The 27,794-nt window shown below is 47.1% G+C and overlaps 1 protein-coding gene across 7 annotated transcripts in view; it reads right to left on the bottom strand.

Annotated features, from left to right (window-relative positions):
* Hectd4 (HECT domain E3 ubiquitin protein ligase 4) overlaps positions 1 to 27,794 on the bottom strand; it is a 151,881-nt gene that overhangs the window by 43,260 nt on the left and 80,827 nt on the right. For 3 of the 7 annotated variants that reach the window (XM_029477883.2, XM_029477884.2, XM_085837103.1), the window contains exons 21-45: positions 26,624 to 26,822; positions 24,404 to 24,550; positions 23,543 to 23,647; positions 22,585 to 22,748; positions 21,825 to 22,058; positions 20,224 to 20,416; positions 19,983 to 20,087; positions 19,075 to 19,163; positions 18,589 to 18,764; positions 17,713 to 17,848; positions 17,464 to 17,620; positions 17,204 to 17,370; positions 15,395 to 15,541; positions 14,238 to 14,422; positions 12,717 to 12,870; positions 11,293 to 11,573; positions 10,931 to 11,120; positions 9,152 to 9,233; positions 7,626 to 7,828; positions 6,294 to 6,429; positions 4,856 to 5,038; positions 4,079 to 4,243; positions 3,630 to 3,799; positions 2,460 to 2,575; positions 1,259 to 1,362 (exon numbers count right to left, since the gene is read on the bottom strand). In XM_029477883.2, the coding sequence (XP_029333743.2) occupies positions 1,259 to 1,362; positions 2,460 to 2,575; positions 3,630 to 3,799; positions 4,079 to 4,243; positions 4,856 to 5,038; positions 6,294 to 6,429; positions 7,626 to 7,828; positions 9,152 to 9,233; positions 10,931 to 11,120; positions 11,293 to 11,573; positions 12,717 to 12,870; positions 14,238 to 14,422; positions 15,395 to 15,541; positions 17,204 to 17,370; positions 17,464 to 17,620; positions 17,713 to 17,848; positions 18,589 to 18,764; positions 19,075 to 19,163; positions 19,983 to 20,087; positions 20,224 to 20,416; positions 21,825 to 22,058; positions 22,585 to 22,748; positions 23,543 to 23,647; positions 24,404 to 24,550; positions 26,624 to 26,822 (3,988 nt within the window). The remainder of the gene's footprint in view (positions 1 to 1,258; positions 1,363 to 2,459; positions 2,576 to 3,629; positions 3,800 to 4,078; positions 4,244 to 4,855; positions 5,039 to 6,293; positions 6,430 to 7,625; positions 7,829 to 9,151; positions 9,234 to 10,930; positions 11,121 to 11,292; positions 11,574 to 12,716; positions 12,871 to 14,237; positions 14,423 to 15,394; positions 15,542 to 17,203; positions 17,371 to 17,463; positions 17,621 to 17,712; positions 17,849 to 18,588; positions 18,765 to 19,074; positions 19,164 to 19,982; positions 20,088 to 20,223; positions 20,417 to 21,824; positions 22,059 to 22,584; positions 22,749 to 23,542; positions 23,648 to 24,403; positions 24,551 to 26,623; positions 26,823 to 27,794) is intronic. The other 4 variants (XM_021163285.3, XM_021163286.3, XM_085837104.1 and 1 more) reach the window with 3 other exon arrangements.

Raw genomic sequence — 27,794 nt, 5'->3', positions numbered from 1 at the left:
GGACGGAAGAAACCATTTGCCTTTTAAACCACACCTCAATGTGTTTACCAGGTAACTAAAGACGGCTAGATGTCAAGTGACACTGGTGCAGGCTTTATTATGTGCACTAATTTATTTACATGCCTCTCACACATACAGTCTGCCAGGTCGAGCTGCACAGCCCTGCCTCTCACACATACAGTCTGCCAGGTCGAGCTGCACAGCCCTGCCTCACACATACAGTCTGCCAGGTCGAGCTGCACAGCCCTGCCTCTCACACATACAGTCTGCCATGTCGAGCTGCACACCCCTGCCTCTCACAACATACAGTCTGCCAGGTCAAGCTGCACATGCCTGCCTCTTGACATGCTCGTGGAGTTGAGCAGCCACCCCACACTCTGGTCTAGAGCGTGTGTTCCCTTGCTGTAAGCAGTTACACACTCAGCAGAAACTAAGGTCTAGCCGCTCACTCACTTCTCTCCTCCTCCAGCCTGTTACAGCAACCGGATGCTTCTTCTCTGGGTTTTCTATACACATAAGTGGAATCTGGAAACCTGTGGGACCATGCGGTGGCCTGTATGTGGTTATGTCATGACTCAGGGCTTGGATATTATCTTATTTTGCTAATTCATTCAATAGTTGATGAGCCAGTTTTCACTTTTGAGTATTGTGACTAAAGCTGCTACAAACATAAATGTGGCAATTTTTTCACATTTGCTATTACTCAGTCACAGTTTATTAGAGTATTACAGTCTAATACACATATGTAACATTTTTAGTGTTGTATGTTTTACATACATCCACATAGAAGCACCGGGTGTCTCTCCCCACCAGTTACTTTGTTTGTGAGACACAGTCTTTCATTGATTTGGCTTGACTTGCTGACCAGGGAGCCCCAGGGGTTCTGCTGTTCCTGATGCCGCAGCACTGGGGTCACAGGGGCACATCTCCATGCCCGGGGCTGGGAAGCCCAAACACTTTACCATCTCTCCAGTTCCCTAACTTTTGCTTAAAGCTGTCTTTTTATTTATTCAGACTTCAAAGATGTTAATAAATTCGGCTGCATAGTATGATGTTTCAACATTCAAAATGTCAGTTCAGGATTCTTGGACACCCAAAGGTGACAGTGTAGCTACCAAAGGTCTGCACATGCTCCTTCTAGACAGAAACTCCACTCAGAGTACAGGCAGCCCCAGGTGCTCTTTCTAATGTCATACCCCTCTGCCTGCCTTTCTTCAGCAGCAGAGTCACAGCCTGTAGGAAGGCACAAGTGTCTCACCTGTCTCCGGTCAGCCTGCAGCGGAGGTGGAGGGGGCCGAGCGCAGTCCCTGTAGAGCATCCTGAGCCTCTCACACTGCATCTCTACAACTGCCAGCCGCTCTCCTGTGCAGGGACACAGCAAGTCACAGAACAGCTTCCAGGAGTGGCACCAAATGACAACATTACACACAGACCTCTTACATTCTTCCTTACACAAGAGGAACCACCTTGAGCCTTCTGTCTCCTCACAAAGCTCAACAGCTAGGCTCACTGGGTAACAAGCCTGAAGTAGGGTAGCCTGGGGTTCCCCACGGCCTCCAACCCCAACCCAGAGCACTGGGAGCACCTAGGCTCACAAGGGATTTGAGGGTGAGATTGTCTATTTAAGCGAAGCCCGTACACAAGCCTCAGGCATAAGACAAACACTTAGCAATGATACTTATGATTCTTATCATCTCAGAAATGGAGACCCACTCTCTTATTTCATTTTTTAATTTTTTTCAAGATGTATTTAATTATAGAGTACACTGTAGCTGTCTTCAGACACACCAGAAGAGGGCATCAGGTCTCATAACAGATGGTTGTAAGCCACCATGTGGTTGCTGGGATTTGAACTCAGAACCTACAGAAGACCAATTAGTGCTCTTAAATGCTGAGCCATCTCTCCAGCCCCTATTTTTTTTTTTTAAATAGGGCCTTTGTGTATAGTTAAGGCTGGCCTAAAAGTCACAATTTAGCTCTAGTTGGCCTGGAAGTTCTGACCCTCCTGCCCCAAACTCCATAGTTATAGGATTGCTGGCATGCCCCACTCATGCCAAGTGAAGGCCATTGCATGTAAAAATCTAAACTGATTTTAAATATTAATGTTGCCTGGGCATGCGGTACTGCCTTTAATCCTAGCATTTAGGCAGATGGAACCGAGGTATGAGGCGACCCTGGTCGAAATCACAAGTTCCAGACCTGCTGCAGTTACATAAATGCAGGCTGTCCTGAAGAAGGACACCAATACAAAGCCTGCACTTAGACCCCAAATGTCCCCAACCCACAGTCAGAATGCACATTCATGGGAACATGGCCCTGGACCTTACACAAAGGCTGAAGGCCCTGTATGTGTGTGTATGGGGGTGGGGGGCAGCTGTGAGGAGCACCGTCATTGAGATTAGCATGGGATGAATGTGGACAGTCCCTGAGACTCCGCACAGTGGCTCGCTGGCACTCACCTGCACTGCACTCCTGGGCTACGAGGTTCAGAACTTCCACAGCTGCTGGACACTGCTGTATGAACTCTTCACAAAACAGGCTGTCTTCTAAAAGCTGTGCCATGACCAGGCATGCTCTTAATGCCAAAAGATTCACAATATTTCAGAGTCATCAATGCTCATTCTTTAAGACATCAACTGTGAAAACACTCCAATCAAATTTGTCACTTCTATTTCTTTTTTTTTTCCCAGCAGACTGGCTTTGAGATATATAGTTGGCCCTCCACACCCATGGGGACTGGACCTATGGATCTGACCCTCCAAACTTAAAATATCTGGAAAAGCTTCTCCCATAGTAAATGTATATGGACATTCCTTGCTGGCCACTGTCCCCAAACAACACTGCTGGCACTGCAGTCCTTCCACAGCATCGGCACCGCACAAGGAAGCTCAGAAAACCAGGGACATCTGACAAGGCTGGAGTACTTGCGGGCGCCACACCTGTGCTGTGCCACTCCATATACAGATGTGAGCAGCCGCAGGTTCTGAATTTAAGGATGGCTCTGTGACCACTCCCCACAGACACCAGGAGATGTCTAAGAAGCCTTCTGCCTTTGCCCAGTCACTGCTGCAATGCTGTTCCCACTAAGAGACACAAAGTATGGGGTCTGCCTCCCTATGCCTTGTGAGCAATGAAAGAGCTATAGAAGACCAGACCCAGATACAGAAAACCTACATCTGATGTCTCTCAGGTAGGGCAGCATATACCTGAAACATCTCTGCAGTAGAACCCTGTTCCTCTTCTTTAGTGGAGCGTGAACGAATGTGTAGGCAGACATCTCTCTGACACTACCCCGATATAACTCCCGCATTATCCTATCACTAGATTGGAAAGTGATGGAACTGAGTTCCTTGAAAAAGTGGCCATGTAATTCCTGCTGTCAATCAGGTTCTTTTAGCAGAGCAGTCAGTGCACAGCCAGTGTGAGCGTGACAGCATAGCACACTGTAGCAGCTGCCTCTCCCAGGTGAACGAACAGCTCAGCCTTCCTCTGAACTACGGTATTAGGATGCAATCAGAGGTGGAAGACCTGGGAATGAAAGCTGCAGTAGGTGGCGCGTAACTACAGTGCCTGTTACTTAGATGACATGAGCTTCGGGCCATGGACCCACTAAGGCCAGGCCAACTTACCTGGTTCTGATTTCAGCCAGAAGCCGGACAACTGCCATGACAGGTGCTGAGCCATCTCCTGTTGCAGGAAGAGAGGTGTGGATAGAGAGGCTTCCTTCCTGAGGGAGCAGCATGGACTGCACTGCCTGGACTACCTTCTCAGTAATGGACAGCTTATGAAGAGGCAGTGCCTGCAGCAGACGGGCAGGCCAAGGCAAAGGCACAGGAAACAAAGGCATTATCAGTATGTGACCAGAACCACCAAAGAATATCAGAAACCAGACCAAAACAACCAAAAATAGCATATACTGTGGAATATTCCTAGCTAACATCTAGATGAAAAATTTCCTACCATCGTCACTGTGAAACCCATTACAGCTGGTATCCCAGGTGAAAGTGAAGCCCCTCACTTCTCTACCGCCTTTGCCCACCCACAGCCAGAGTCAGCATCTGCACAAGCATTGCCTTACCTCTGACCTTGGAACACAAAGTCTAGACAACGGAATAGTCAGTGTGTCTGCCGCTTGTGACGTCCTTCGGCAGTCTACAGGAGGGAACCGGACTGTAGCTATACCTTCCTGTTCATTGATAGAAGCCACAACTCCAATGCTTCCTGATATTCCTCTACCTAAAACCTGGTGACAGAGATTATTAGTACCACCTGCCAGGATCAAGTGAGCACAGCTATCTAACAGGACAAGAGGGAGGGCTTGGCAGCTATAGTAACCACTGATTCTGGTGTGGAGCTAAGCCAAAGACAAGTCTAAGGGTTGGAGAGATGGCTCAGTGGTTAAGAGCAATGACTGTTCTTCCAGAGGTCCTGAGTTCAACTCCTAGCAGTCACATGGTGGCTCACAACCATCTGTAATGAGATCTGATGCCCTCTTCTGGTGTTGTCAGAAGAGAGCGACACTGTCCACATACATAAAATAAATCTTTGAAAAAAACAAAAAACCCACAAGCCCACAACGCTCAACAACGAGACATGCTGTCATCCCAAGCTTTCAGCAGTAACAATACCTAGGACATGAGTCCCATAGGTAACATTAGACAGCACTGCCTTAGCATTTGAGCAATGTACAGAATGATGTCGACAGAAACTCAGCAAGTTCTGATTTTTATTCCTGAGTTTGAAGGAACAAGGCTTGCTGCCCTTCTGGGTAAACGACAGTGGAAGCACTGGTTAGCTGTGGTGAGTGTTTGGGGGAGGGTAATAGCAATTCCCAGGGAAAGCAGCGGTGGGTTACCTGGACCTCGGAGCCTATCTTGATTGTCTCTTTAAAGCCTCCGAGTGCACAGAGGGCGGCAACTGCCTGGCGTGCAATCCTCTGAAGCTTGGCGAGTTTCCTGCCACTGCTGCTCCCATTCTCCAGGATGCTTTCTGCATACTTCCCTAGTTGTGGAATGTACATCAATGCTCGAGACAGAACCTGTGGGTGAGGAGGAGGATGGCAGGCCTGCAGAGATGGCTCAGTCGCTAAGAGCAGTTGCTGCTCTCACTGAGGATCTGGGTTTGGTTCCCAGCACCCACATGCTGGTTCACAATCATTTGTAACTCTAGTGAGGGATCTGACAATCTCTTCTGACTTCCACAAGCATCAGGTATGCACATACATATATATAGGCAAAACAGTCACACGTAAGATAAAATAAATCTTAAAAAGAGAGAGCGAAGGCCAGGTGGTGTTGGCGCACACCTTTAATCCCAGCACTTGGGAGGCAGAGGCAGGTAGATTTCTGGGTTCAAGGCCAGCCTGGTCTACAGAGTGAGTTCCAGGACAGCTAGGACTACATAGAGAAACCCTGTCTCAAAAACAAACAAACAAACAAACAAACAAACAAACGAGAGAGAGGATGGAGTGGGGCAAGCATTGGGAGTTAAAGCTTTGGAAATTGGCTACTGGTCCCAAGACTAATGAAATGACTAACAGTGCCCTAGGGCCCAGCTATCACAGAAACTCTGGATATAGAAGAGACAAAAGCTACCAGTGTAGCCAGTGATGGGTACCATGGTATCAGACAGAGCTAGGAGTATACAACTTTATAATACGGGAGAAGCTATCACTGTGTTACCAACTAAAATCAAGCAGGCATTCACCCAAGGGAAACTATCCCCACTGTCTGCATTCCAGTGTTCAGCTCCAGGGCATGCTTCAGGGGAACTAGGCCGGGTATGGCGGCATACGCCTTTAATTGCAGCACTCGGGAGGCAGAGGCAGGCGGATTTCTGAGTTCGAGGCCAGCCTGGTCTACAAAGTGAGTGCCAGGACAGCCAAGGCTATACAGAGAAACCCTGTCTCAAAAAAAAAAAAGGTGGAACTGGTTATTATAGAGCTGATGCTCAGGCACCTAGACCATTGTGTGACAGAGCAATGCAAGCCAGAGCCCTCAGCAGTGCAATTGCAGAGGCCTCCTTAGGGCTCTGACCATGGCCAGAATGACCATGGCCAATAAGTCAAGAATACATAACATCATTACATCAGTACCAGTCTGAGGCAAACAAAAACAAACAAGGGCTGCCAGGTCTCTCTGCAAAGTCAGCCCCAGTAGGGCAGGGGAGACTTAGGAGTGTAGTAGCTGTGTCTGGCTAACTTGGGAGCGCTCTCTCCTGGATGGCCCCGTCATGCATGACTCTCATGCTGCTTCATTCTCGCTCCCACGGATGAGCAGAAGCCCCTTGCTAACCTTTTCTGCCGTTGTGGTCCATATTTGAGCAGCATTAGATTCTGGCGCCATTAGCAGGCTGTGAAGCAAGGCGATCACTTCTGCAGCCATGCTGTTTGCCACATGTCCACTGATGAAGGGTCGCACGGGGTCAGTTCTGCAAGTGTGAACACAGAAACCTTTCAGTGCTCAGTGATAGTTAAAAGTACAGAAAAAGGCTGGGCATAGTGGCACACGCCTGTAATCCCAGCACGTGGGGAGGTAGAGACTGGTGGATCTTCAAGGCCAGCCTGGTGTATAGAGTGAATTTCAGGATAGCCAGGGCTACACAGAGAAACCTTGTGTGTGTTTGTGTGCGTGTGTGTGTGAGGAGGGAGAGTTTTAAGGGGGAGTGTTATAGAAAAGTGGTTTCAGAGTTAATGTAGGATGGAAAGATTTCTTGTTTACACAATGCATGGTTTACACATGACAAACAGAACTTGTTGACTAACAAATGACAAGCAAAATGAACACCAGGAAGAAACCACTTCCTAAATTTTCTTTTCTTTTTTTTTTTTTTTTTTTTGTGTGGTATGTGAAGAATTCTCTGTGCTATGATCTAAGTATCATTTGTCTCCCAAGGATCCACAGTGATTCAAGTGTGTTCCTGGGATGGCACTAACAGAGCCAGTGAGACCTGGGGAAGGTTGGAGGTCTGTGAATCACTGGGACTTGGCTTGGCAAGGGTTAGTTTCAGGAGGGCTCTATAAAAGCCTGAGTTGGCTCCGTCAACTCTCTTGTGCTCCTACATGGTCACTTTGCTCATGCACAGGATCTGTAATGGTATGATACAGTCAAAACTGGGACAATGCAGTCCCCTGACCCTCCACTCCAGAGCTAAATAAGTTAGGGAATGCTCACTAGCACACCCTGGAACAATGGACCCCAAGGGTCTTAGCACAGAAACCTTGGGGATCAGTCACAGATTGCAGCTGTTACTCCCTGCAGGTGCACAGCACCATAAGCTCCGTCCAGGCAACACTGCCCTTGACTCTACCCCTGGGTAAGAGACTGGAGAAGCAAACACTATGTGCAAGCAGCTCACTGACATCAGAAGGCCCCTTTAGCTTCCGTGTTCTCTTGGCTGGGAGCAACTCCCTAGGCTCCCACTCAGCCTCAGCACTGCCTCTGAGGCTCTCCCCTGGAACAGTCCTAGGCAGTGTTTGGGAGCAGCCTCTACAACACTGAGTAGTTCTTGCCCCTTCTCCTTATTTTCAGCAGGTCAAGAGATGGTATAGATTCAAATCCTACTAACAAACCATTCTGCAGTGTGTCTGGCAGAGCACCACCAGGGGAGCACCCTGAGAGACTCACCTGGCCAGTTCAGAGTTTCTTTCTCGGCAGATGGAGGTTTGGGCAGTTTTCTTCTTGTCACCTGTAGACAGCCCACTCACAGTCTCTGGGTTGATGGATTCCACTGGTGGCCCGACACTGACAATGAGGCCCGACTGTGCCCACTTGGTTGCTTTCCTGAGGGCGGCTGAGGCCTCTTCTGTGATCACTTCACAGCAGCCACCCTGGGGTTGGGTTGAAGACACCTGCATTGCTCATTCATTCTTCCAGCTCAGACCCTCTCAGATCTCTCCCCCATCCCCATAAACCACATAAAACATGCACACGTTACAATTTCCCTACACTCTGAATTCTGTAGATTTCATCCTTGTAAACAGCAACTTTTGTGATTACATTGTCCGACTCTACACACAGATCACAATCTGCTGAACTGGTTTTAGACTTTGCTTCTAGATGCCTGGCATCTCATTAGTCAAGTGTGTTAATGTCTTTAGCTATCCCTTATTTTTAGATACATAATGTTCTGCTTGGTTTTCAAAGAACATGCTGTGACCTCACTATGTAGCCCTGGTGAACCAGGAACTCTGAGCTCGCCTGCATCTGCCTCCTGAGTGCTGGGATAAAAGGCGCACACATCCACCGTGTATTTCACCCTGGACTTTGAGATGTGCATTCACCCACACTTGATACTAATGAGTACTACATCTCTGATAACCACACCTGATTGTGAAAATGCAGGTTTAAAAAGCTGTTCATCACTGTTGCTTTTATTCCTTTAATGAGTTGTGAATATGAACATATTTTATACCTTTATGATCTTCTGTCTATAATTCCTTTTGTCTGTTGTTTTAGAGTAAGGTTAGTTTCAGACTGAGATATAGTGGTGGAAAACCTTGACTTCGGATTCTCTTACCTCCTTAACCTCTCCAGCATGGGGACCATGGGTACATGTCACCACTCTTGGTTTATAAAATGCTGGGGATTAAATGCAGGGCAAGTGCTCTGCCAACCGAGCCACACCCTCAGCCTTGGTAATTCTTGAGTGTTATTCTCTTAGCAGCCTTTCACCCTTTTAATTTCCAAATGATTTTAAGACTATAAACCTTTCTTTAAAGGGCTAAGAAGAAATCGTAGGTGGAATCTGAGTCCTTTTCTGAGGAATGTGGCTCAGTTGGAACATGCTTACCAAGTATGTGTGAGGCTGTGGGCTCAGTCCCCAGCACCACATACACCACGGATACATCACATTCACCAGGAAGACTTCTGTAACCTCATCCCCAGCACCGCATACACCAGGGACACATCTGTAACCCCAGCTCATGGCAAGCGGAGGCAGTGGGATCAGAACTTGGAAATCACTCTTGGCTACGTAGTAAGTCTGAGCTTCAGTTCAGCTGGGACTACAGGTCATGCTAACAAATCCAACTGAATCAATTTTTTAAAAAGCAATTTCTTAAAAATAAAAACAAAACAAAAACCCCCTGAATTCTTCTGGAAGTTCCAAAGTGTGGCAAAGGTGTGTGTGTCATTTTCCGCCGTGTGGTTACCTTGGTCATGTCTCGATCCATCTTCACAACTTTTTCCATGTTGGCACCAGTGCCGAGTCGAAAGGGCCGACCTTCTGAGCTACTGCAAGAAGGAAGGCAGAGAAAGTGAGCCACTGCAGGGGAATGTGACAAGGGGCCTGTGTCACCAAGTAACCAAGTCATGTGCAGGCCCTGTATAGCGCTAAAACTGGCTTTAGTGTGTGCATGTGTGCATGCACCGCATTGTGGATGCAGACATCTGAGTACAGCTTATGGGAGTCGGTTCTCCCCTTCTATCAAGTAGGTTCTGGAGATAAAACTCAGGTCACCGGGCTTAGTGGCAGTGAGTTTTATTGCTGAGCCATCTTGCTGGATCTAAAAGTAGCTTTTAAAATCCATCTCTTAAAAAATATCCCTTTTTTTGGCCGGACAGTGGTGCCTTTAATCCCAAGCACTTGGGAGGCAGAGGCAGGTGGATTTCTGAATTTGAGGCCAGCCTGGTTTACATAATGAGTTCCAGGACAGCCAGGGCTACTCAGAGAAACCCTGTCTCGAAAAACCAATAAAAAAGATAAAATAAAACAAAATCTCCCTTTTAAAAAAAATAACTTTTTTCATAATTATAGACATTTTATGACCTAAAACAAAGTCTGTTGTTTTCCTTTTCTTTTCTTTTTCTTTTTTTTTTTTTTTAAGACAGGGTTAAAGGCATGCGCCACCACTGCCCTGCTTCTGCTGTTTTCTTAAATGATTTTGATTTATTGATTTATTTTAATGTGCATTGGTGTTTTGCCTGCCTGCATGTATGTGTGAGGGTCTTAGATCACTGGAATTGGAGTTATAGACAGCTGTGAGCTGCCATGTAGGTCGTAGGAACTGAACCCTGGCTCTTTGGAAGAACAGCAGTGCTCTAAGCTATGTCTCCAGCCCCATGATGTCTGTTTGTAAGAATTCTGACATTAGCACTCAGGAGGCAAAGGCAGGCGGATCTCTGTGAGTCTCAGCCTGGTCTACAGAGTGAGTTCCAGGACAGCCAAGGCTGCTACACAGAGAAACCCTGTCTTGGAAAACAAAACAAAAGAATTCTGATATTAAACACCTACATGAAAATGAAGCACAAACAAAAGAACAGGGCAAACACAAGACCCTGAAGTCAGCTGTGGCTAGGACCCTGGTATACAGGAGGACCTCTGAACACTATACCAGTCTGTCAGGAGGCTCAACAACAGCATGCATGTGGGGCCTGCAGGGCCTGCAGGGAAGGCCCAACTTGCAATCCTAATAATCCAGTGCCCTCTCCTCAGAATGAGTGTCAATATATCAGTGCTGCAGCGGCTTGTACCTGAACACTTACCGTGACCATGCTCAGATGAGGCTACCTGCCTTCACATGCCATTGTGGCAAATAAGGGACTCACCCCACGAGGATGAGCTCAAAGATCACTGTATGAAGAGACTGCTCTGCCATCTAAGTGCCCCTGGGCTATACAGCAGGCCTCCCCACCTCTTTGAAAGGAGAAGGTGACATGGCCGAATTTGCAGAGGGAAGCACTGACTGTCCTTCTTGCAGCAAGTCACTGCGGACCCCAGAGGACACAAGAGGCTCACCACATGCTTGAGACCTCTGCTGGCTCACACTGGGGTTCGAGAGGCCCGGGCCTGCAGTTAGGAGTGGCAGACTCCGCCTGTGCCTACTTGGGTTGTCAAGAGGACTAAGGCAGACCACAGCATAGGGTTGGCACAGTGGCTGTGACACAGGTGGCCTCTGATGTCATGCAGCTATCATAGTCATTGCAGTCACCTCAGCAGTGGCTGGAGGACCTCATGGGAGGACTGGTCTTCCCGCTTGTGGATAAATATGGAGAGCTTGCCATCCACTGCTTCACTCTCTTCTCCAGGATCTTTATCTCCTTTTAAGGAATTCTTAGGACTGGTTTTTGTCAGTGTGGTGTCAGGTTCAGAAGCAGTTGGAGAGAGAACCGTCTGACATCCTTAAAGCAAACATCAAGTCCCGTTCAGAAACACTGCAGAATTATTTGTGAGGCTCCCCTCCCTTTCCCATCTCTCTCCTTTATCACAGAACACACAGACACATCTGGGGGCCCGGCCACAAGCAGGACTTAACTCCCAGACCATCCTGATGAACGGGCAGGCACACCTCACCTGGGACCACATAGTCTGCCAGCTTGGCTAAGAGCAGAGAGGCGATCTTGGAGGCAGGGTCACTGGGGTCCTCTTGCTCGCTGTTCAGGGAGGGGACGGAGTAGCTCCAGGGTGGGAGCTCTACATTCCCACAGTCCTCCACGCTCATCAAAGGCAAAGCAGCCCGGCACAATTGAAGAATGATCAATACCAGCTTTGGGGATGGACGCTGATCCAGCAGTAGTGAGAGGAGCTTAGAAACACAGGCTGGCTGGCTCAAGATGGCTTTCCCTATGTGGCTCCTGAAAGATGAAGAAGAAAAGGGCGAGCGGGGCGTTGGTGAAGCACGTCTGCAATCCCAGCACTCGGGAGGCAGAGGCAGGTAGATTTCTGAGTTCGAGGCCATCCTGGTCTACAGAGTGAGTTCCAAGACAGCCAGGGCTACACAGAGAAACCCTGTCTCGAAAAACAACAAACAAAAAAGGAAAGGAAAGGGAAAGGGAAAGGGAAAGGGAAAGGGAAAAGGAAAAGCAAAGCAAAGCAAAGAAGAGAAAAGAAAAGGGTGCTCTGCTGAGGTCACTGCAGACATCAGAGGTAAGTGTTCTCTGTGAAGCTGGACTAACATCGAGCTGAGACCTAAGGAGGAAGGCAGGGACCTGAGACTCTGTGTGCAGGGAGTGATGATCTGCAGCAAATATTTAATAGGTGCTCATAAAACTGACCCCTAACACCAGAGAAGGGGGGTCTCCTCATCCTCTCTGACCTCTGGCAGCTCAAGCTCACATGTTCACAGTATTTCAAAGAGGACAAAAACTAGAACTCTGAACTAGGAGCTTTGCAATTCCACGCCTGTGCCCTCAAAACTTGTGCCAAGAGCAAAGCTGTCACACAGTGCTACAACACCCAACATGGGTGACCTGCCACAGCCAAACCTACGGAGCCAGCAAAAGCCAAAGAACACACTGTCGTGTACATGACATGGGAATGTGGGATAATTAACCCCACAGAGAATCATTCCTGTTTAAGGATACAGCGCAAAAGAACAAAGTAATTACAGGTCCTGACTGGCTCTGAGTGTACAGTGTTGAGACCGGCTGGGGTTCTGTGCACATAACGCTGTATTCAACTCACCAGCCTGGCTCATTCTCTACATCCCTCTCGGAGTAGCTGACATTTAGGTTTGAATGCAAGTGTGGTGGAATGCTTGCCAGGCCGGCAGCTGATGCCACCAAGTGCAAGCAACAGTGCATTGTTCCTCTAGATAATCCTTACATTTTCAGACTAGAGATGCTGTTTCAGTGACTAGATTCTCTACAAATATTCTTCAAGCACCAGTGTGTTAAAAGGTCTAGGAACTTAGATGTTCCAAAAACCAACAGAAGCAAAAGTTATTCCCAACACTGGGGGAAACAGGTTGCTCATCAGCTCTGCCGGGCCTTCCCTACCTGGAGAGGTCATTGAGAAGGCTCAGGACATCCTGGAGGGCGTCGTTCCCAGCAGCCTGGTTGCCACAGCATTCGGTGGCTCGGGCAAGGTGGTTGGTGAGGAGACTGGACACCTGCCGGGCCAGCCCTGAGTGCACAGCCTCTGTGGAGCCACCTTCAGAGTTGACAGAGGAACAGAAGAACAGTGAGTACTGAGGGAAGCACCCCAGACTGTTGGCATGGTGAAGTCCCCCTCTCACTCTCCCTGCCTTTATTAAAGCGTCCTATGGACACATTTTATCTTCTTCAATGTTCTACTAACCAGTCAGTCTTAGTAGACAATATCTACACATAAATATTCTGTGCTAAGAGGAGACCTTCTCCTGAGAATGAATTACAATGAACTCATATAGAATAGAGGAGTAACACCAATTTCCATGTCACCGTAGTTTCACTTCCTAAGTGTCCTTTGTAAAGGGCGCAGCATATCTTGAGTTTCCCATGAGGGTCTAGAACCTGAACCTATGCTCTTCAGTCCTCTGGCTCACATCCCCTACCCCACCCCAGGAGCTTTGCTGGATATCCAGCCCAGCCAGTCTGTTCCATAGCATAGAGTGGGTACCACATTGTATGCTGACTAAAAACAAACAAAACAAAAGCAAGGTATGTTCACAGACCATGAACACTAATGAAAACTACTGTTTAGTTAACTTTAAAAAAATTAAGTGTAGTGGTGGCGCACTCCTCTAATCCCAGCACTCGGGAGGCAGAGGTAGGTGGATGTCTGAGTTTGAGGCCAGACTGGTCTAAAGAATGACTTCCATCATAGCCAAGCTACACAGAGATATCCTGTCTCAAAAAATCAAATAAAATTAATAAAAATGACAGCATTAACTATATGCATGTATGTGTGTGTATCACGTGTGTGCCTGGTGCCCATGGAGAGGAGAGGAAGCTTTAAGGTCCCTTTGGACTGGAGTTACATATATAGTGAGCCAAAATGTGGATGCTTGCCGGGCGGTGGTGGCGCACGTCTTTAATCCCAGCACTCGGGAGGCAGAGGCAGGAGGATTTCTGAGTTCAAGACCAGCCTGGTCTACAGAGTGAGTTCCAGGACAGCGAGGGCTACACAGAGAAACCCTGTCTTGAAAAACAAAAACAAAACAAAACAACAACAACAAAAAAGATGTGGGTGCTGCTGGGAACTGAACCTGGGGCCTTGTAAGAGCAACAGTACTCTAAACTACTGACTCAACTCTTCAGTCCTTTAGCTAACTTTTAACTTTGGATTGCCCACTGAAAATAGAATTTGAAAATATTCTCTTTAAAATACAAAGGCACAATTATTTCTCAGAAATATTTACATGGAGACTGTTAGTGCCATAAGAACATTTATATGGAAATGATCCGGCATCATCCCTACTGGGCAGAGTCGCTTGACTTTGCCAGCCAGCAAAGGCCACCAGATGATTAGTTTAATAAAGACCTCCCCTCACACCCTTACACCCATGGGGAGTGGAAAGGAAGTAGAAGGCTGCTCACCTTCCTCTTTCTCCCACTCCACACAGCGGTTAGCCAACACCTGGAAGGCAGCCCAGGCCATGGTGGCCACCTTTTGCTTCTTCGTCTGCTTCTCACTGGAGCTGGACTCGGTCTGGCTGCTCAGGCTGCAGAGTCGGTCCATGAGCTGCACGAGGCCACTTCGGACCAGACACTTCTCTTCACTCCTGGTGAACAGCAGAGAGGGATGGACCACACTGACAGCCTTTGTGAAGGGTCAGGAAGCCTCTGGGTATCGGGGATGTTTTTGTGTTAAGGGTGCTGCCATGTACAATCAACCAGGACGCTTTTCCTGTCACGGTGATGTCATTGGAGACCAGGTTTGTTAACACAGAATAGCAGGCCAGAAGCTGATGAGTCATCTCAGTAACAGACCAAATAATAATCTATTTTCAAATAATTATTCATGTTTTTTATCTCCATGTTTATCTGTGCACTGTGTGTGTCTGCTGAACTGGAGTTATAGACAGTTGTGAGCCACCATACGGGTGCCTCAAACTGAGCGTGGGTCCTCTGGAAGAGCAGCCAGCCATCTACACAACTGAGCACTCTCCCACACCTGGCACTCCAGTAATGATGTTATTATAAGCATTATATATATTATAAGAGCATTCAAAGAATGAGCCCATGAACACTTAACAGTTCCAAGCTACTAATTAAGTGACCCAAGAAATAAAAGAAATGTGCCAAGACAAAAGATTCTTGCCAGATATGTCTTTTTTTCTGAACCTCTAAATCTATGTAGTGTAATATAATTCTAGTGGCAACATTTGGCCACACGACAACTCAAGCAATGAACTTTAGATTCCTCACAGTAGGACAAAAGCTTTAGGAGGTTTGTAACAAATAAATTCAATTTTAAGGTTTTATTTTTATTTATGTGTGTGTCAGTGCCTAGTGTGGTGTATACTTTGTGTGTTTGGGTGCCTGCACACACAAGAATCCCCTGGAGTTAGGAACTGAACTCATATCCTCTTCCATTGCAATATGTGCTCTTAACAGTTCATTCATCTCTTTAGCTCCCAAAAATCCAATTTTATAAGTTAAAAAAGATGAAACAAAACAAAAAAGTTGCCTTCTACTTATTTGGCCACATTGAATCTGACCTCCATATGGCAAAGATACATCACACTCCTCACCTGGTGTAAGGTATGGTACACAGGAGTCCAATGCTGTTCGCACAAGCAATAGGGTACCGAGCACACAAAGACACAACAGAGGTCATGGTCTCACCAAAGGCTTCCTGGACCTGCTCCACCATCCCACCACAGGTGAGCTCTTCAATTCTGTGAGACAAAATCAAGTTCAGGTTTCCCAAAGACATCAATGATAAGGGACATTAACAAGGGAAGCACATTAGCCCTTTTGAAGCCCAGCACCAAGAATCTGGAGCTAACGGCATCTTGGAGACCACCAGGCTCAGTGTGGACTCAGCTGCTGCAGGAGACAGAGGAGTGCTGAGAAGGGTTCCTAGGGGTTCCTCAAACAAGATGCCCACAGCAAATCACAACAAAACGAAAACCAACAACAACAACAATAAAAAGCCCTAGGCACTCTGGGTTAGGGAACGTTACACAGGGCTCTCTGCTGCAGGTTTGTCAGAACCTTTGATGAAGCTATGACACACAACAGTTGTAAGAGCAAAGAACCGCTACTCGTTTCTCAAATGTATTTGATAATAAACCAATTATTTGAGACATGTCTGTCATATCGTGTGCAGCACTGAGGACTGGACTTGTAGTTACACTAATGCAAAAGCGAAGGCCTAGACAAGTTAGCTAAGAGTCTCCTTCAAGGTCGTGCTCCAGGTACTGGAGCATGAGAGCTCAGGTGCTGGGAAATGAGCCTTTCCCAGTACAAACTCAGCATGAGCTGAGTCTATCTTACTTAGTATTCATTGAGGACTGAAATTATCAAATTTATCTACAAAGATTTATAATATAAATGCATTTGTAAACATAAATAATGTTGAGTTTAAAAATAGGAAACTGGGGGAGGGGGACAAAAAAATAGGAAACTGGGGGCCAGAGAGACAGGTTAGTGGGTAAAAGTCTGATTTCAAAAGCCTGACAGGGTTAGAGAGATGGCTCAGAGGTTAAGAGCACTGACTGACTGCTCTTCCAGAGGTCCTGAGCTAAATTCCCAGCAACCACATGGTAGCTCACAACCATCTGTAATGAGATCCATGCCCTCTCCTGTTGTGTCTGAAGACAGCTACAGTGTACTCATATAAATAAAAATTTAAAAACAAAACAAACAAACAAAAAAACCAATAAAGAAGTAGATCCCTAGCTGGGCGTGGTGGAGGATGCCTTTAATCCCAGCACTTGGGAGGCAGAGGCAGGCAGATTTCTGAGTTTGAGGCCAGCCTGGTTTACAGAGTGGGTTCCAGGACAGCCAGGGCTGTCTTGAAAAACCAAAAAAACAAGCAAACAAAAAAAACCCAAAGACAGTGATATGGAAGATGTACTGAGAAAAACAACCATAATTATAGGGGCAACCTTGTAACCAAAGCCCATCTATGTGCATACATTATACATGTACATACATACATGCACAAAGAGAATTAAGAAGGTCTTTATGCATATCGTTGGTACAACAACCCCCCCAAAAAAAGAATAAGGGACAATTTAGGACTGAAGAGATAAAAGAGACCTTCACCTTCTGTAATGATTTTGAAAAACATCTCAGGATACAACACCGCTATAAAAATAGTTGAGTATAGAGGGGCAGTGGTGGTACACACGTTTAATCCCAGCACACGGGAGGCAGAGGCAGGCGGATTTATGAGTTTGACTTTGATGCCAGTCTGATCTACAGATGAGTTCCAGGATAGCCAGGGCTGTTTTAACCCCTCAAAAACATTTTTGAAGAAAGACATTAGCAAATTTCACTACATGCTCTTGCCCATGGTGGATGCAATAGTGTGAAGTAACAGAACCACTGACCTGGGTCCACCCTGAAGGACCATTGTCACTGGCCCTACCAGGTGTGTGACTCCCCCAACTCGCACAGCAGCAGTCAGCAACTCCCGCATATGCACTAGGGCCTGCTTCCGAGTGTTCCCCCGCCGCCATCTTGTCTGTGCAGCCAAAAGGAAGCTGCTACTGGACACCTGAAATGCACAACAGCAAGGACACTGACTTCCACTGTCATACATCCCCCAGCTGCCAGGGGCCACTCCAGAGGTCTGCACACTCTGACCTACCGCTTGGTCAGGGTTGGTGCCAATGAAAGCAAACAGCTGCCCAAGCAGGACACTGTAAGTGGGCTTGTCCCTGCTGTCTTCGATGGCCAGTGACTGCAGAAGTGTAAAGGAGCTGCTGCGGTGGCTGGTCACATGCCGACGCCTACAGAAAACAAGACTGTAATAGATCAAGAGCCACGCTTAGGGAGGCCGAGCTGAAAGCCATGTGCAACCACACCCTAGGGTCCTGTTCCGGCCAAGGACTGTTACCTTTGATTTGCTCTAGTAAATTCCAAGTCTTCATTACCAATCATTTCCAGGTCAGAAGGAGCAGACATGCTTCGAAGGAAAACAGGCTGCCGGACAGCGTGAGACGCCACCTTTGTTTCTGAAGCTGATTTGCACGCTGCAAGAAAAAGGGAAACTGCTCATTTCTGCTGTCTGATTATTAGTAGGGAGGCAGAGCAACAGCTAAGAGGAATGGAAGGCTAATGCTAACTGCATCTTCACTTTCAGTCAGGGTTCAGCCAGTGAACCCTGTAGCTAGCAAAGCAAAGCAAAGAGAGTGTGGTATAGTCATTTTAAAAACCTAACTATGTTGTTAGACTGTATTTTAGCTTAAAAATTTAAAGTCCTTTTATTAAAGTGGTTTTCCAAAGAGAGGACAAAACTTCACTTAATAACTATCTGTGTTCACTTCATCATAAGCACTCTGAAAAGCAGGAGGGCTGGGGCTATAGCTCAGTGGTCCAGCATTTGCTTAGCATGCAGAAAGTCCAAGGTTCAGTGTCCAAGACTGAACAGAGAAAAAAAGGCAAGAAGGTGCAAAACGGAAGCACCAATTGGACACCTCGCCCCCCCATGGGACTGAACTCTATGCCAACTGCATATTCATTAGTTAGGCAGGCACTAAATGCCAGCCACTGCTCTCCTCAGATGCCCCAGGGGTTCTTCCTAGCCAACAAAGACCCATTCAGGATGACTCCATAGGGATCCAGTCTTAAGAGACTATAGAGAGTACAGAGACAAGAAGGAACGTGTTTACATCCCCTATTTTGTTGTTTTAGGAGAACTTAGGAGTGGATTCTGTAAAGATAGTTGATGTGTGCTTTATGAACAGAGTCAGGCCAGAGCCTGGCACAGTACCAGGCGTCTCTGCTGGCGTCCCTGAGATGCTCCTGGTGAGTCCGGCCTGGGCCGCAATGGTGACATGCAGCAGCAGCTCTGCTCGGTTCATCAGGCTCCTCACCAGGGTCTTTGTTTTGGCCAGTGGGTGGGAGGGCTTCTGAGCAAGAGAATTCACTTCCTGGAGGAACTTCTCCCTAAAGAGAGAGACTGGGGTGGGTTTAGTCGTTCTCTGGCTCACCACACACAGCCTTCTGGGACAAGGACAGGAAGTAAGCAGTCTGTCTCCCAGGGAACATTGCTCACCTGCCCCTGCTCCATCCAAGGATCCTCTAAATGCCTTTGCTATTTTCTCAGAGTTCAAGCCAAAGCTGCTGACCTACCGGTAAGCTTAACTCTGAGTATCTGGTGAGCCCACAACCCTGAAAAACCTAAGAGGGACTGGACCCGTGGTGTCCTGAGCACCAAGGTGGGAAGTCAGACTGGCGGGTGAGTGGCATCACTAACCTCAGTGAGAGGACCATGTTCTCAAGATCATTTCCATCAAAGGAGACTTCCTTCATGGAACACAAAAGCTCTAGTTCTTTCATTTTGTTCTAAAGAAGGAAAAATCAAGAAGAAAAGATGGTATACATGACTTGCAGGAACCAAGCTCAAGGTACACTGTTGAGAAACGGAAGTCGGACCAGCTACCACATCCGCTCTGTGCCCCCTGCTGCTCTACAAATGATCCCTGCCTCTGCTCTCACTTTTGCACTGCAGAATTAAACCGGTGCCTTGGCCTTAGAAGCAAGTGCTCTACCAGGGCACTAGAGCCTTAGGCCTAACTCTTTGACAGAGTCTCAATTTGTAACACATGATGACTTTGAACCCAGAATCTTCCTGGAACTGTATACTTTTATATGATAGTATAAACGTTAAAAAAAAAATTCCATGGTCTATTTTCTGGGAATTTCCAACTCAAACCATATTTTTAAATTTTTGTTTTGGTTTTTAAGGTTTGAAAGCAAAATCTGATAATAATGGTAATTTCCTTTCCTCACATTTGTTTATTTCTTACATAATACTGTGTGAGTGTGGGACTGTGCACACCTGTGCCACAGTGCCTGTGTGGAGGTTAGAGGACAGCTCCTTCCACCATTGTTCCTGGGGCTGGTACTCAGGTCACTAGGCTTTCACCAGCTTAATAACTTCTTTAGCCTTCGTACAAGGCTACCAACCAGTTCCAAAGCAATTACTTGTATATCCTAATGTATCAATCTAGCTGCTTTTCATTTAACCTTTTAAGGATGGGTGTGTCACACAGTGTTCAGGTTTCAGAAAGTAGCACTACTTTCTCTGCACACACGCATGTGTGAGCGCCCCGCTGCCCTCTAAGTGGCATGCCCCCGTGCTTACTCACATGCTGCACTGACCTCATTAAAATGGTAGTCATAAAAGAAAGGCATGTTATTCTCCAGCTTCCCCTGCATGGCGTCCTCAGCCTCACTCTGCCACTTCTGTTCCAGCTCAGCCACACTCTAGGAAGGTTGACCATACAACATGTCGGAGATGCAAGACAAAATGAGGGCAATCTGTGAGCATGGCATTAGGTGACAGCCAGTGACCGCTTCCTTCAGTTCCCAAAAGCGGATTCATGGCTCCATTCTCACTCACCTGCAGTTGTCTCTCCATGGCATTGAGCTTCTTAAAGGTCTCTCCCATAATTTTACACAATAAGTCATATTCCTCAGCATGCTCTTCCTGATACTGGAAATTGATCAGTGACTGCAGCGCGTCAACCAAGTTCAAGTGCTTAATAACACAGGACACCACCATTTCTTCCATGACATCGGGCTGGATCACTTCTCTGCGGTGACAATGGACATCAGTCAGGTGTGTACAAATGGAACTCAGTAGCACCATATGCAACAGGCTGGAAACTGTAGGCTTCAACTCAAACACTGGCTCGCTGTACCCCTTGTATTACACTAGAGGAAGAGACGGTGGCATTGCAGACACTATGTGCTGGCAACCAGCTTAGTATATCAGCTAATAAAACTGACACTGGCTGACCAAGGCAAACATCAAAATGAAAGCCCTCTCCCTTGGTGAGATGTGTTTATTCTGAGCTAGTCTTATCGCAGAGGGAACAGGTCTAACTAAGGCTCTTGAGCAGATGTTCTGGAAGCTGGGGGCTGGTTCACTGGCTTGGATACTAAGTCTGAGCACCAGAGTGCCAGTTTGTGGTGGCCACAGAAGAGTCAGGTGAGGCTGCACAGAATAATAACAGCTACAAGGGAAAGGGATTTGTAAGGGTGAGACTGAGAAGAAAGGAGGGAAGGAGGGTGTGATCAAGATGTAAAGTGAACTTAAAAGAAAAAACAAAACAACCCCCCACCCCACCCCCCACCCCCGCAGAGCTTCAGCACTACTCGCCTGCCTTCTGGCACTGGTTTCATGCAGTATTGAGACTGCTGTAGTGCATGTGGATACAGGTTTAAACAGAGTGCAGTTTATGGAGCCAAGAGGGCTTACTGGAGAATGGGGCTTGTGGCCAAGTACAAGGACCCAGAACACACGTGATGGAAGGAGAACCAACTTCTGCAAGTTGTCCTCTGACCTCCACACGTGTGTCATATGCACCCATCCCACAAAAAAGTAATACAACAAAAAATGTTTTATGTATTTGCTTAATTAAAAATTTTATCTACTCTTTAAATTTTTCTCTGAAATGGGTGATTTTGCCCCGTGCAGGAAGGCTTCAGGCTAAGAACAGCACAGCACACATGTGACTCTAAGGCTCAGGTTTGTCACTTCCCAGGGAATCACAAATAAAGATGAGTTACCAGACTATACAGAAATCAAAAGTAGAAGCTGAGGTCAACTGCAAGGTCAAACTGTCAGAAAGATCTAGAACTTGCCAAGTTTTACCATGCATCGGAATCCCACTGGAAACTTAAACCCACGCACAGACCCAGACTCTCAGTTTCAACAAATGTGAAGTGGAGCATACCAATGCTCCGGGGTCTATGACTGTGACTGGAGGGCCACATAGGGAGACCCGCTGGCCACCTGGTGGGCTCACCTAAATACTTGGCTCTGGTCCATCAAGTAAATACAAGATTTTCATCTAACTGAACTAATGTTTTTATGGTGAAGGGGCCCAAACCCAGAGACTTACACCTAAGGTGAAAACATTCTTCCACTGAGCTACCCCCCACCCCAGGTAAACTTAAAGTTCATGGTTTGCTTGCACCCCCACTCTCTGAACATACTTTATACTTGGTCTAAACTGAGGTCGTGCACGGCCAGAAATTTCCCTGAGCTTTATCATGATTCCTGGAGGCAGCCTGATCCGAGGCAGGTCGAAGTAGTTCCCAACTGGAGGCACAAGGACATCCGCGGGGTAGGTGAATTCTCTGTCTTCCTCTATGGTCAGAGGCAGTGGAGAGGGACTCGGAGTAAGGGCAGGGGAGATAACACCATTGGCCTCCACCTGCCACTGGCACCTAGGGAGACACAGAGAGAGAGAGACAAGGCTTTTCACTGCCCTGTAACTAAGATTTCTGGAAAGCTACTTGGATGGCTGCAGCTACATGAGACACGTGGAAGCTCACAAGATGTATGCAGTGCGTAGTAGCAAACCTACAGAGGCTACGCTGACCACTGCTGGAAGAATCTTGGGAGTCTACCTCCTTCCCAATGTTATTAGGAAACCTAGTAAAGGTGAAAGCATCACGTGGTTACCACCCCCATCCTATATGTCTGACTGTTCACCAGACATCTACCCTCCTTTTGGGGAGCCTTCAATTGTATGGGGTTTAGGCCGGAGAAAAAAAATGTATGCAGTTCCAAGATGTTAACGAAAAGGTAGCAAGTGGAAGGCAGGGGTGCCATTTTAAGGCCATTCCTAAGACACTTAGGAACCAGCGAGAGGGTTGGGCACAGCTAGCTGGGAAGTGCGCTGAGCGCAGCTTTCCACATGAAGTCGACTTCTGTTTGTGGGCAGAACTAGCTCCATGCAGACCTTGTTACCTTTGTAGAAGTTTGGATCGCAACAGGTCCTGACAAGCTTCCTCTTCTTTGGTAATTTCTGGTCCATTGTATAGGATTCTTAACATGGAACAAGCTAACACAGACAGACCTAAGGCCAGGTCTACCAGGAAGGGCAAGCCTCCGGAGACATCCTCCGAGGACTCCTACAAGGCAGACAGGGGCAAACCACATGCATGAGTCGGTGGAGTCTGGCAGAGTACTGCAAGCTAGCTGCACCACACTGGACCATCCCCACCAGGTTTTGTAGAGCAGCACCAAGTGCAGCTGCTATGGCAACCAGGTACAGAACCCAGGAATTAGGAATCAGGAATAGAGGGTGGCCCTGGAGTAACCACAGAATTAGGTCTTTTCCTATCAGAAAAGACAAGAATCATGTGCAGGAAGCGAGGCTGCTTGTCCTCAGCTTTGTATAGTCAAATGCAGACCTCGACTTCATCAACGACTGCATCTCAAGATACCCACATGCTTTCTGAGAAGCAGCCATTTTGCTTGATTAAACAGAGGACAGAGTCCCCTGTCTGCTTCACAGGGTGCACATGCTAGCCCACAGCTCTGCCTCAGAGGTCTATGGTGGGTCAAGCTCAGGCAACCTCCAAGTCCAACCCAAGGGGATTTCATGTCTTAACCTGAAATCTATGTGCTTATGTCAACTGAGTGTCCCAGCTGCCTCTGCCCTGAACGAACATGCTGGAGTCTGGTCACTGCCAGGCCTCAGAGTCCTGGCCACAGAGGCTCTGGCGTTGCTGAGCTGATTTTAGGTTATAGCTCTTTTCATTCCATGAAATGCCCACTCACTCCTGCTCAGCCCCTACTTGTTGATGAAGAGACACATGGAAGAGTGGCTCATATTATGCCCCGTTCCCAAGGCAAATATGACCTATGTCAGCAAGGCACACAGGAGAGTTCACTCTGCCCACAGCAGGGTTACGGTCAGTACCTGAGCGCGGACTGTGCAAGCAAAACCCCACATGGCTTTGTCAGGAGTGTTGTGTTCACGGCCACTTCTCATTTCAAAGGAGAAGGTGACTGTATCGCCTTCAACCTTAAGATTTAAGGGGAAGGAGGAAATGAACTTTAAAAAAAAAAGTCAAACAATTTCCAAGAGAGCAATATATTTCAGAGATTGGCTGACTGATTGATTGCTTTATTTGTTTTTATTTGATTTTTTGAGATGGGGTCTCTGTGCAGCCCAGCTGTCTGAGAACTCACAGAGATCCATCTGCACTCTGCTCTGCTCCCTCCCTTGTCTTTCTCCAAGCCCACTGTGTCAGTGACGAGGCAAAGAGCAGCAGCTGTGGACATGGCTCAGCCAGACACCCCAGGCAGTGACTGTCACTGGCCAGCTAAAGTAGGTACACTGTATGTGCAACTCACAGGTTCAGGAAAACACTTTAAAACATTAATTCAAAACTTTTAAACTGCAATGTTCTATGGTCAATGTCCAGAAAAGGACCCTGGGAAAACTAGCAGCCCCACCCCCAAGAAATAGTTCTGACAACCAGTGACCACAAAGAACCCTGTGGATGGATTGAAGCTCCAGTGTGGACAGGGGTCTGATGTCCTACAAGCAAAAGGAAGGTAATTCTAATAGAAGTGGGAAGGCAACAGCCATAGCAATGTGGCCCTAACTAGCTAACTATGTGCCTGACTAACTATGAACTATAGGCCTAGCAATGTGGCAGTAACTAACTCAAGTCCCACTGCGAATGCTTGCTGGGTTACACTTAGTCCTCAGGCCCATTAAGAACCTACGACCACCTTCCTTTTTCTAGAAAGAAGTTGTGACTTGATCCCATACCTTCACCAAGTCCTTCGGCCAGCCAGTTCCTAAGACACTCCGGCTGCCATATCCCAGAGTGTTGCCTCCATACTCAGCAACCTTCCTACTGTTTGTGTTAGGCCCCGCATAAATCACCAACTTCAAAACAGAAAATAGACCGTTAGACTGTAAAAGAAAAACAAAAACAACATCTACAAATAAAGAGGCTGCAAAAAAATATTTGTAAAAAATACATTTATAGCCAGACCCTGGTATCATTCATTATAATGTAACTAATAGATCATCATATCTGAAGTCTAGCTGATATAAGTCTGGAGACAATCAGCTATTGGTATTTATAAGGCAGTGAAAGAAAAATAATGAGTGAAATTATTCACAGGCACATTTCTCATATTTTCAAATCTCAGTTGGCACAGGGACACTAAGATCTAACTAATCATACCATGTGTGTGTAGTTCTCAGATTGCTATTTTCATCCTAGTTATCAGAACTCATTAACAACAGGTGCAGTTTGGCCCTTAAGTCCTCCCCAAAATGAATGTAGTGTCTAATATAGGCAGGTTCTGATCCCTAATACAAATAAAAGCAACAAAAAATGAAGAAATAAGGATTTAAAAATGCAACGAAGTGAAAACAAGCACACATTCTTAAAACATTGCTTAATGGCATAAAGAAATGACACAAATATAGGTGACTGCTGCTTATAGGGACAATTTTCATCTGTTAATACTGTCCTCCCATCACCCAGTTTTATCTAATTGGCTGGTTTGTTTATGATTAAAGTTGTGTTTGCATGGTATATGTGCATGGGGGGATTGTGTACCACGGCCCATGTGGGAAGGCCAGAGGACAACTTTGTCAAGTTAGTTGTCTCTTCCTCTTTTTCATGGGCTTTGGTGAATACATGTGAGGCCATCAGGCTTGTGCTGTAAGAGCCTTTCCTACTGAGTCATCTGGCCCTCACTGGCTGCTTCTATCACAGAAGAGAGTGGCAAGTCACTTGGCATTCAAGTATGTCCGGGGGAAACAGCACTCTCTCTGGCTTCTGTAACTAGCAAGCCTGAGTGTATGGTACACAGATGCAGCTAAGCCAGGATGTGAGAGCTCCATCTTTAACTCTGGATGCCTGTCAGCTCGCAAGCTCTGTCCTTTTACACCTCTCGCTGACACCAGCCAGGGACCATGGGGAAAGTCAATATATTTTTGTCTATGTGGGAAGCCTCCTTGTGCATCATAATTGTAATGTATGCAGCAGGCACAACTCAGCACATACCAGAAGAGGCAAATTATCACTTTTTAAAGAAAAACCAAAACAATACCAACTAAAGGGGTAACGTCTGCTTGCACATGAGGCACTGCAGACACTCCACCTGAACAGAAGAGGCAAGGACAGCCAGAGCCAGGCTCCATGAAGCATCTTAGCTGCAGGCTGAGGTGAGTTTTCAGGACACATTTTCAACTCCTCCAAATATCTGAGATGCTTGACTCTCCTAAAATCTAACAGGGAAGAAGATTTAACATCTGGCTGTGTGTCTCACCATCTCAAGGCAAGTGTGGCTAAGTTACCTTTAATCTAAAAACCTCCTATGATGAGATTAAGACATCTGTCTGTACTCTGTTTGCCCCGGGCAGAGGTGCCCTATGGCTGACCACCAGCAGCAGCAGCAGACAGCATGCGCAGCGCTGGTCTGTGTGTTCTTTCCTCAGGACTCCAACTCAACAGCAATAGAAGAAAACCCTGCCCTTTCTGAATGGTCGTTAAGTCGCCAGCTGGAAACTGATTTTCCTCAAAGTCTATGTAGGTGTCTGAAATAATGGCAAAGAAGAAAAACCAAGCCAGACTCAGGCCTATCTGAACCTTTCTAAAAGCCACCTTCTTCCACAGGACACATAAGAAGCCTCCAGAAGAGGGCAGTGAGACCATTCCAGATCAACAGCCACCACACACCTACACGACTGTCAAGAGGGAAGGCAGAAGGTAGCAGAGCCACAGGAAGTCCTCTATCTACAATCAAGCTCATGGGTACTTAGAGTGACACTGTCTGCACGCCTACAGCACTGCAGTCAGACACAGAGGTGAGGCTCTTCAACTTCCTCAGTCAACACCAGCCAAAGCACTACCTGAGGGAGTCTCCAGAGAGGGCCCCGAGGCAGAAATGAGTGAGGCATGGAGAGCAATGCAAAGGAAAATAAGAAGCAGCTAAGTCGAGGCAGCAGTGACAACTGGCTCCTGCTTACTTTGTCATAGTCGTACTGTGACGAACATCTGGTGTCAAATCGTAAGTACAGGCAGCGAGCTCCTGGGATATGAACAGTCTCTTTAAACTTATAGTTGTCTCTGACAGGGTGTACTGTTTCCACGGTCTTCCCAGCAGCCCATGGTGCGGGGATCTTTAAGCCAGTGAGGAAGCCTGGCTCTTCCTTTTCTTCTAGCATTCTAAAACCAGAGAAAGAGAAAGCAGTGCAGCTTAACAAGGACAACAAAAACAAAACAAACTTGAAATGCAGAACACAAGTTAAGAAACGGTTCTTCAATTCCCTGCCCACACGGCATGACAACACTCTACCATGGAAGCACTGAGAAGCAAGTATTTGGAAATGTTCTGTGCTCACATCCCTCCTGTCCTGTCAGTAGGCATTGCATCACTTTTCATGCTCCACACATGCACTTCCTACTCCTCCAAGGGGATGCGCAACAGCAGCCAGGAGAAGGCCTCACTATCGCCCATCACAAGTGACTAGGGTGGGACTTCAGGCTGGGCTGCTTTCCACGAGTATCTAGTTCTTTCCAGTGTAGTTTCACTCAGGAGAGGTGACCATGAAAGCCCCTTCTCCATTCTCATTGAGCTTGCAAGAGCCTGAGCCTGAGGCTGTGGAACACAAACTCAAACTCTGGACTTGGCTGCATGAGGTCACTTCCTTTGTTTCAGCTCTGCTACAGATCTGCCCTGACAGCAGAGGCTCACTGATGTGTAAGAAGATAGGCCCAGCACTGGGGAAGGAGGCACATGCTGAAGGCTCAGGGTCCAAGGGCAGCCTGAGCTCCCCAAGTGAGCTTGTACACAAGGAAACTTCTGCCCTGGATCCCCTGTCTCCTTAAAAACAAGGGAGCCAGCTGGGTATAGTGGCGCACGCCTTTAATCCCAGCACTGAGGAGGCAGAGGCAGGAGGATGTCTGAGTTCCAGGCCATCCTGGTCTACAGAGTGAGTTCCAGGACAGCCAGGGCTACACAGAGAAACCCTGTCTTGAAAAACTAAAGACCAAAACCAAAATCAAAACCAAAAACAAGGAGGGGGGGGGCAGGGTGGTTGTTGTGCACACTGTCAGACCCAGCACTCAGAAGGCAGGGGCAGGCAGACCAGTCTTCTGCATAGATAGACTGTATCTATGCAGACTATACAAGTGAGA

Source organism: Mus caroli, unplaced genomic scaffold (assembly GCF_978045245.1).
Source record: "Mus caroli unplaced genomic scaffold, Mus_caroli_1 scaffold_4, whole genome shotgun sequence".
Taxonomy (NCBI): domain Eukaryota; kingdom Metazoa; phylum Chordata; class Mammalia; order Rodentia; family Muridae; genus Mus; species Mus caroli.
This window is presented reverse-complemented; position numbering and strand designations above follow the sequence as displayed.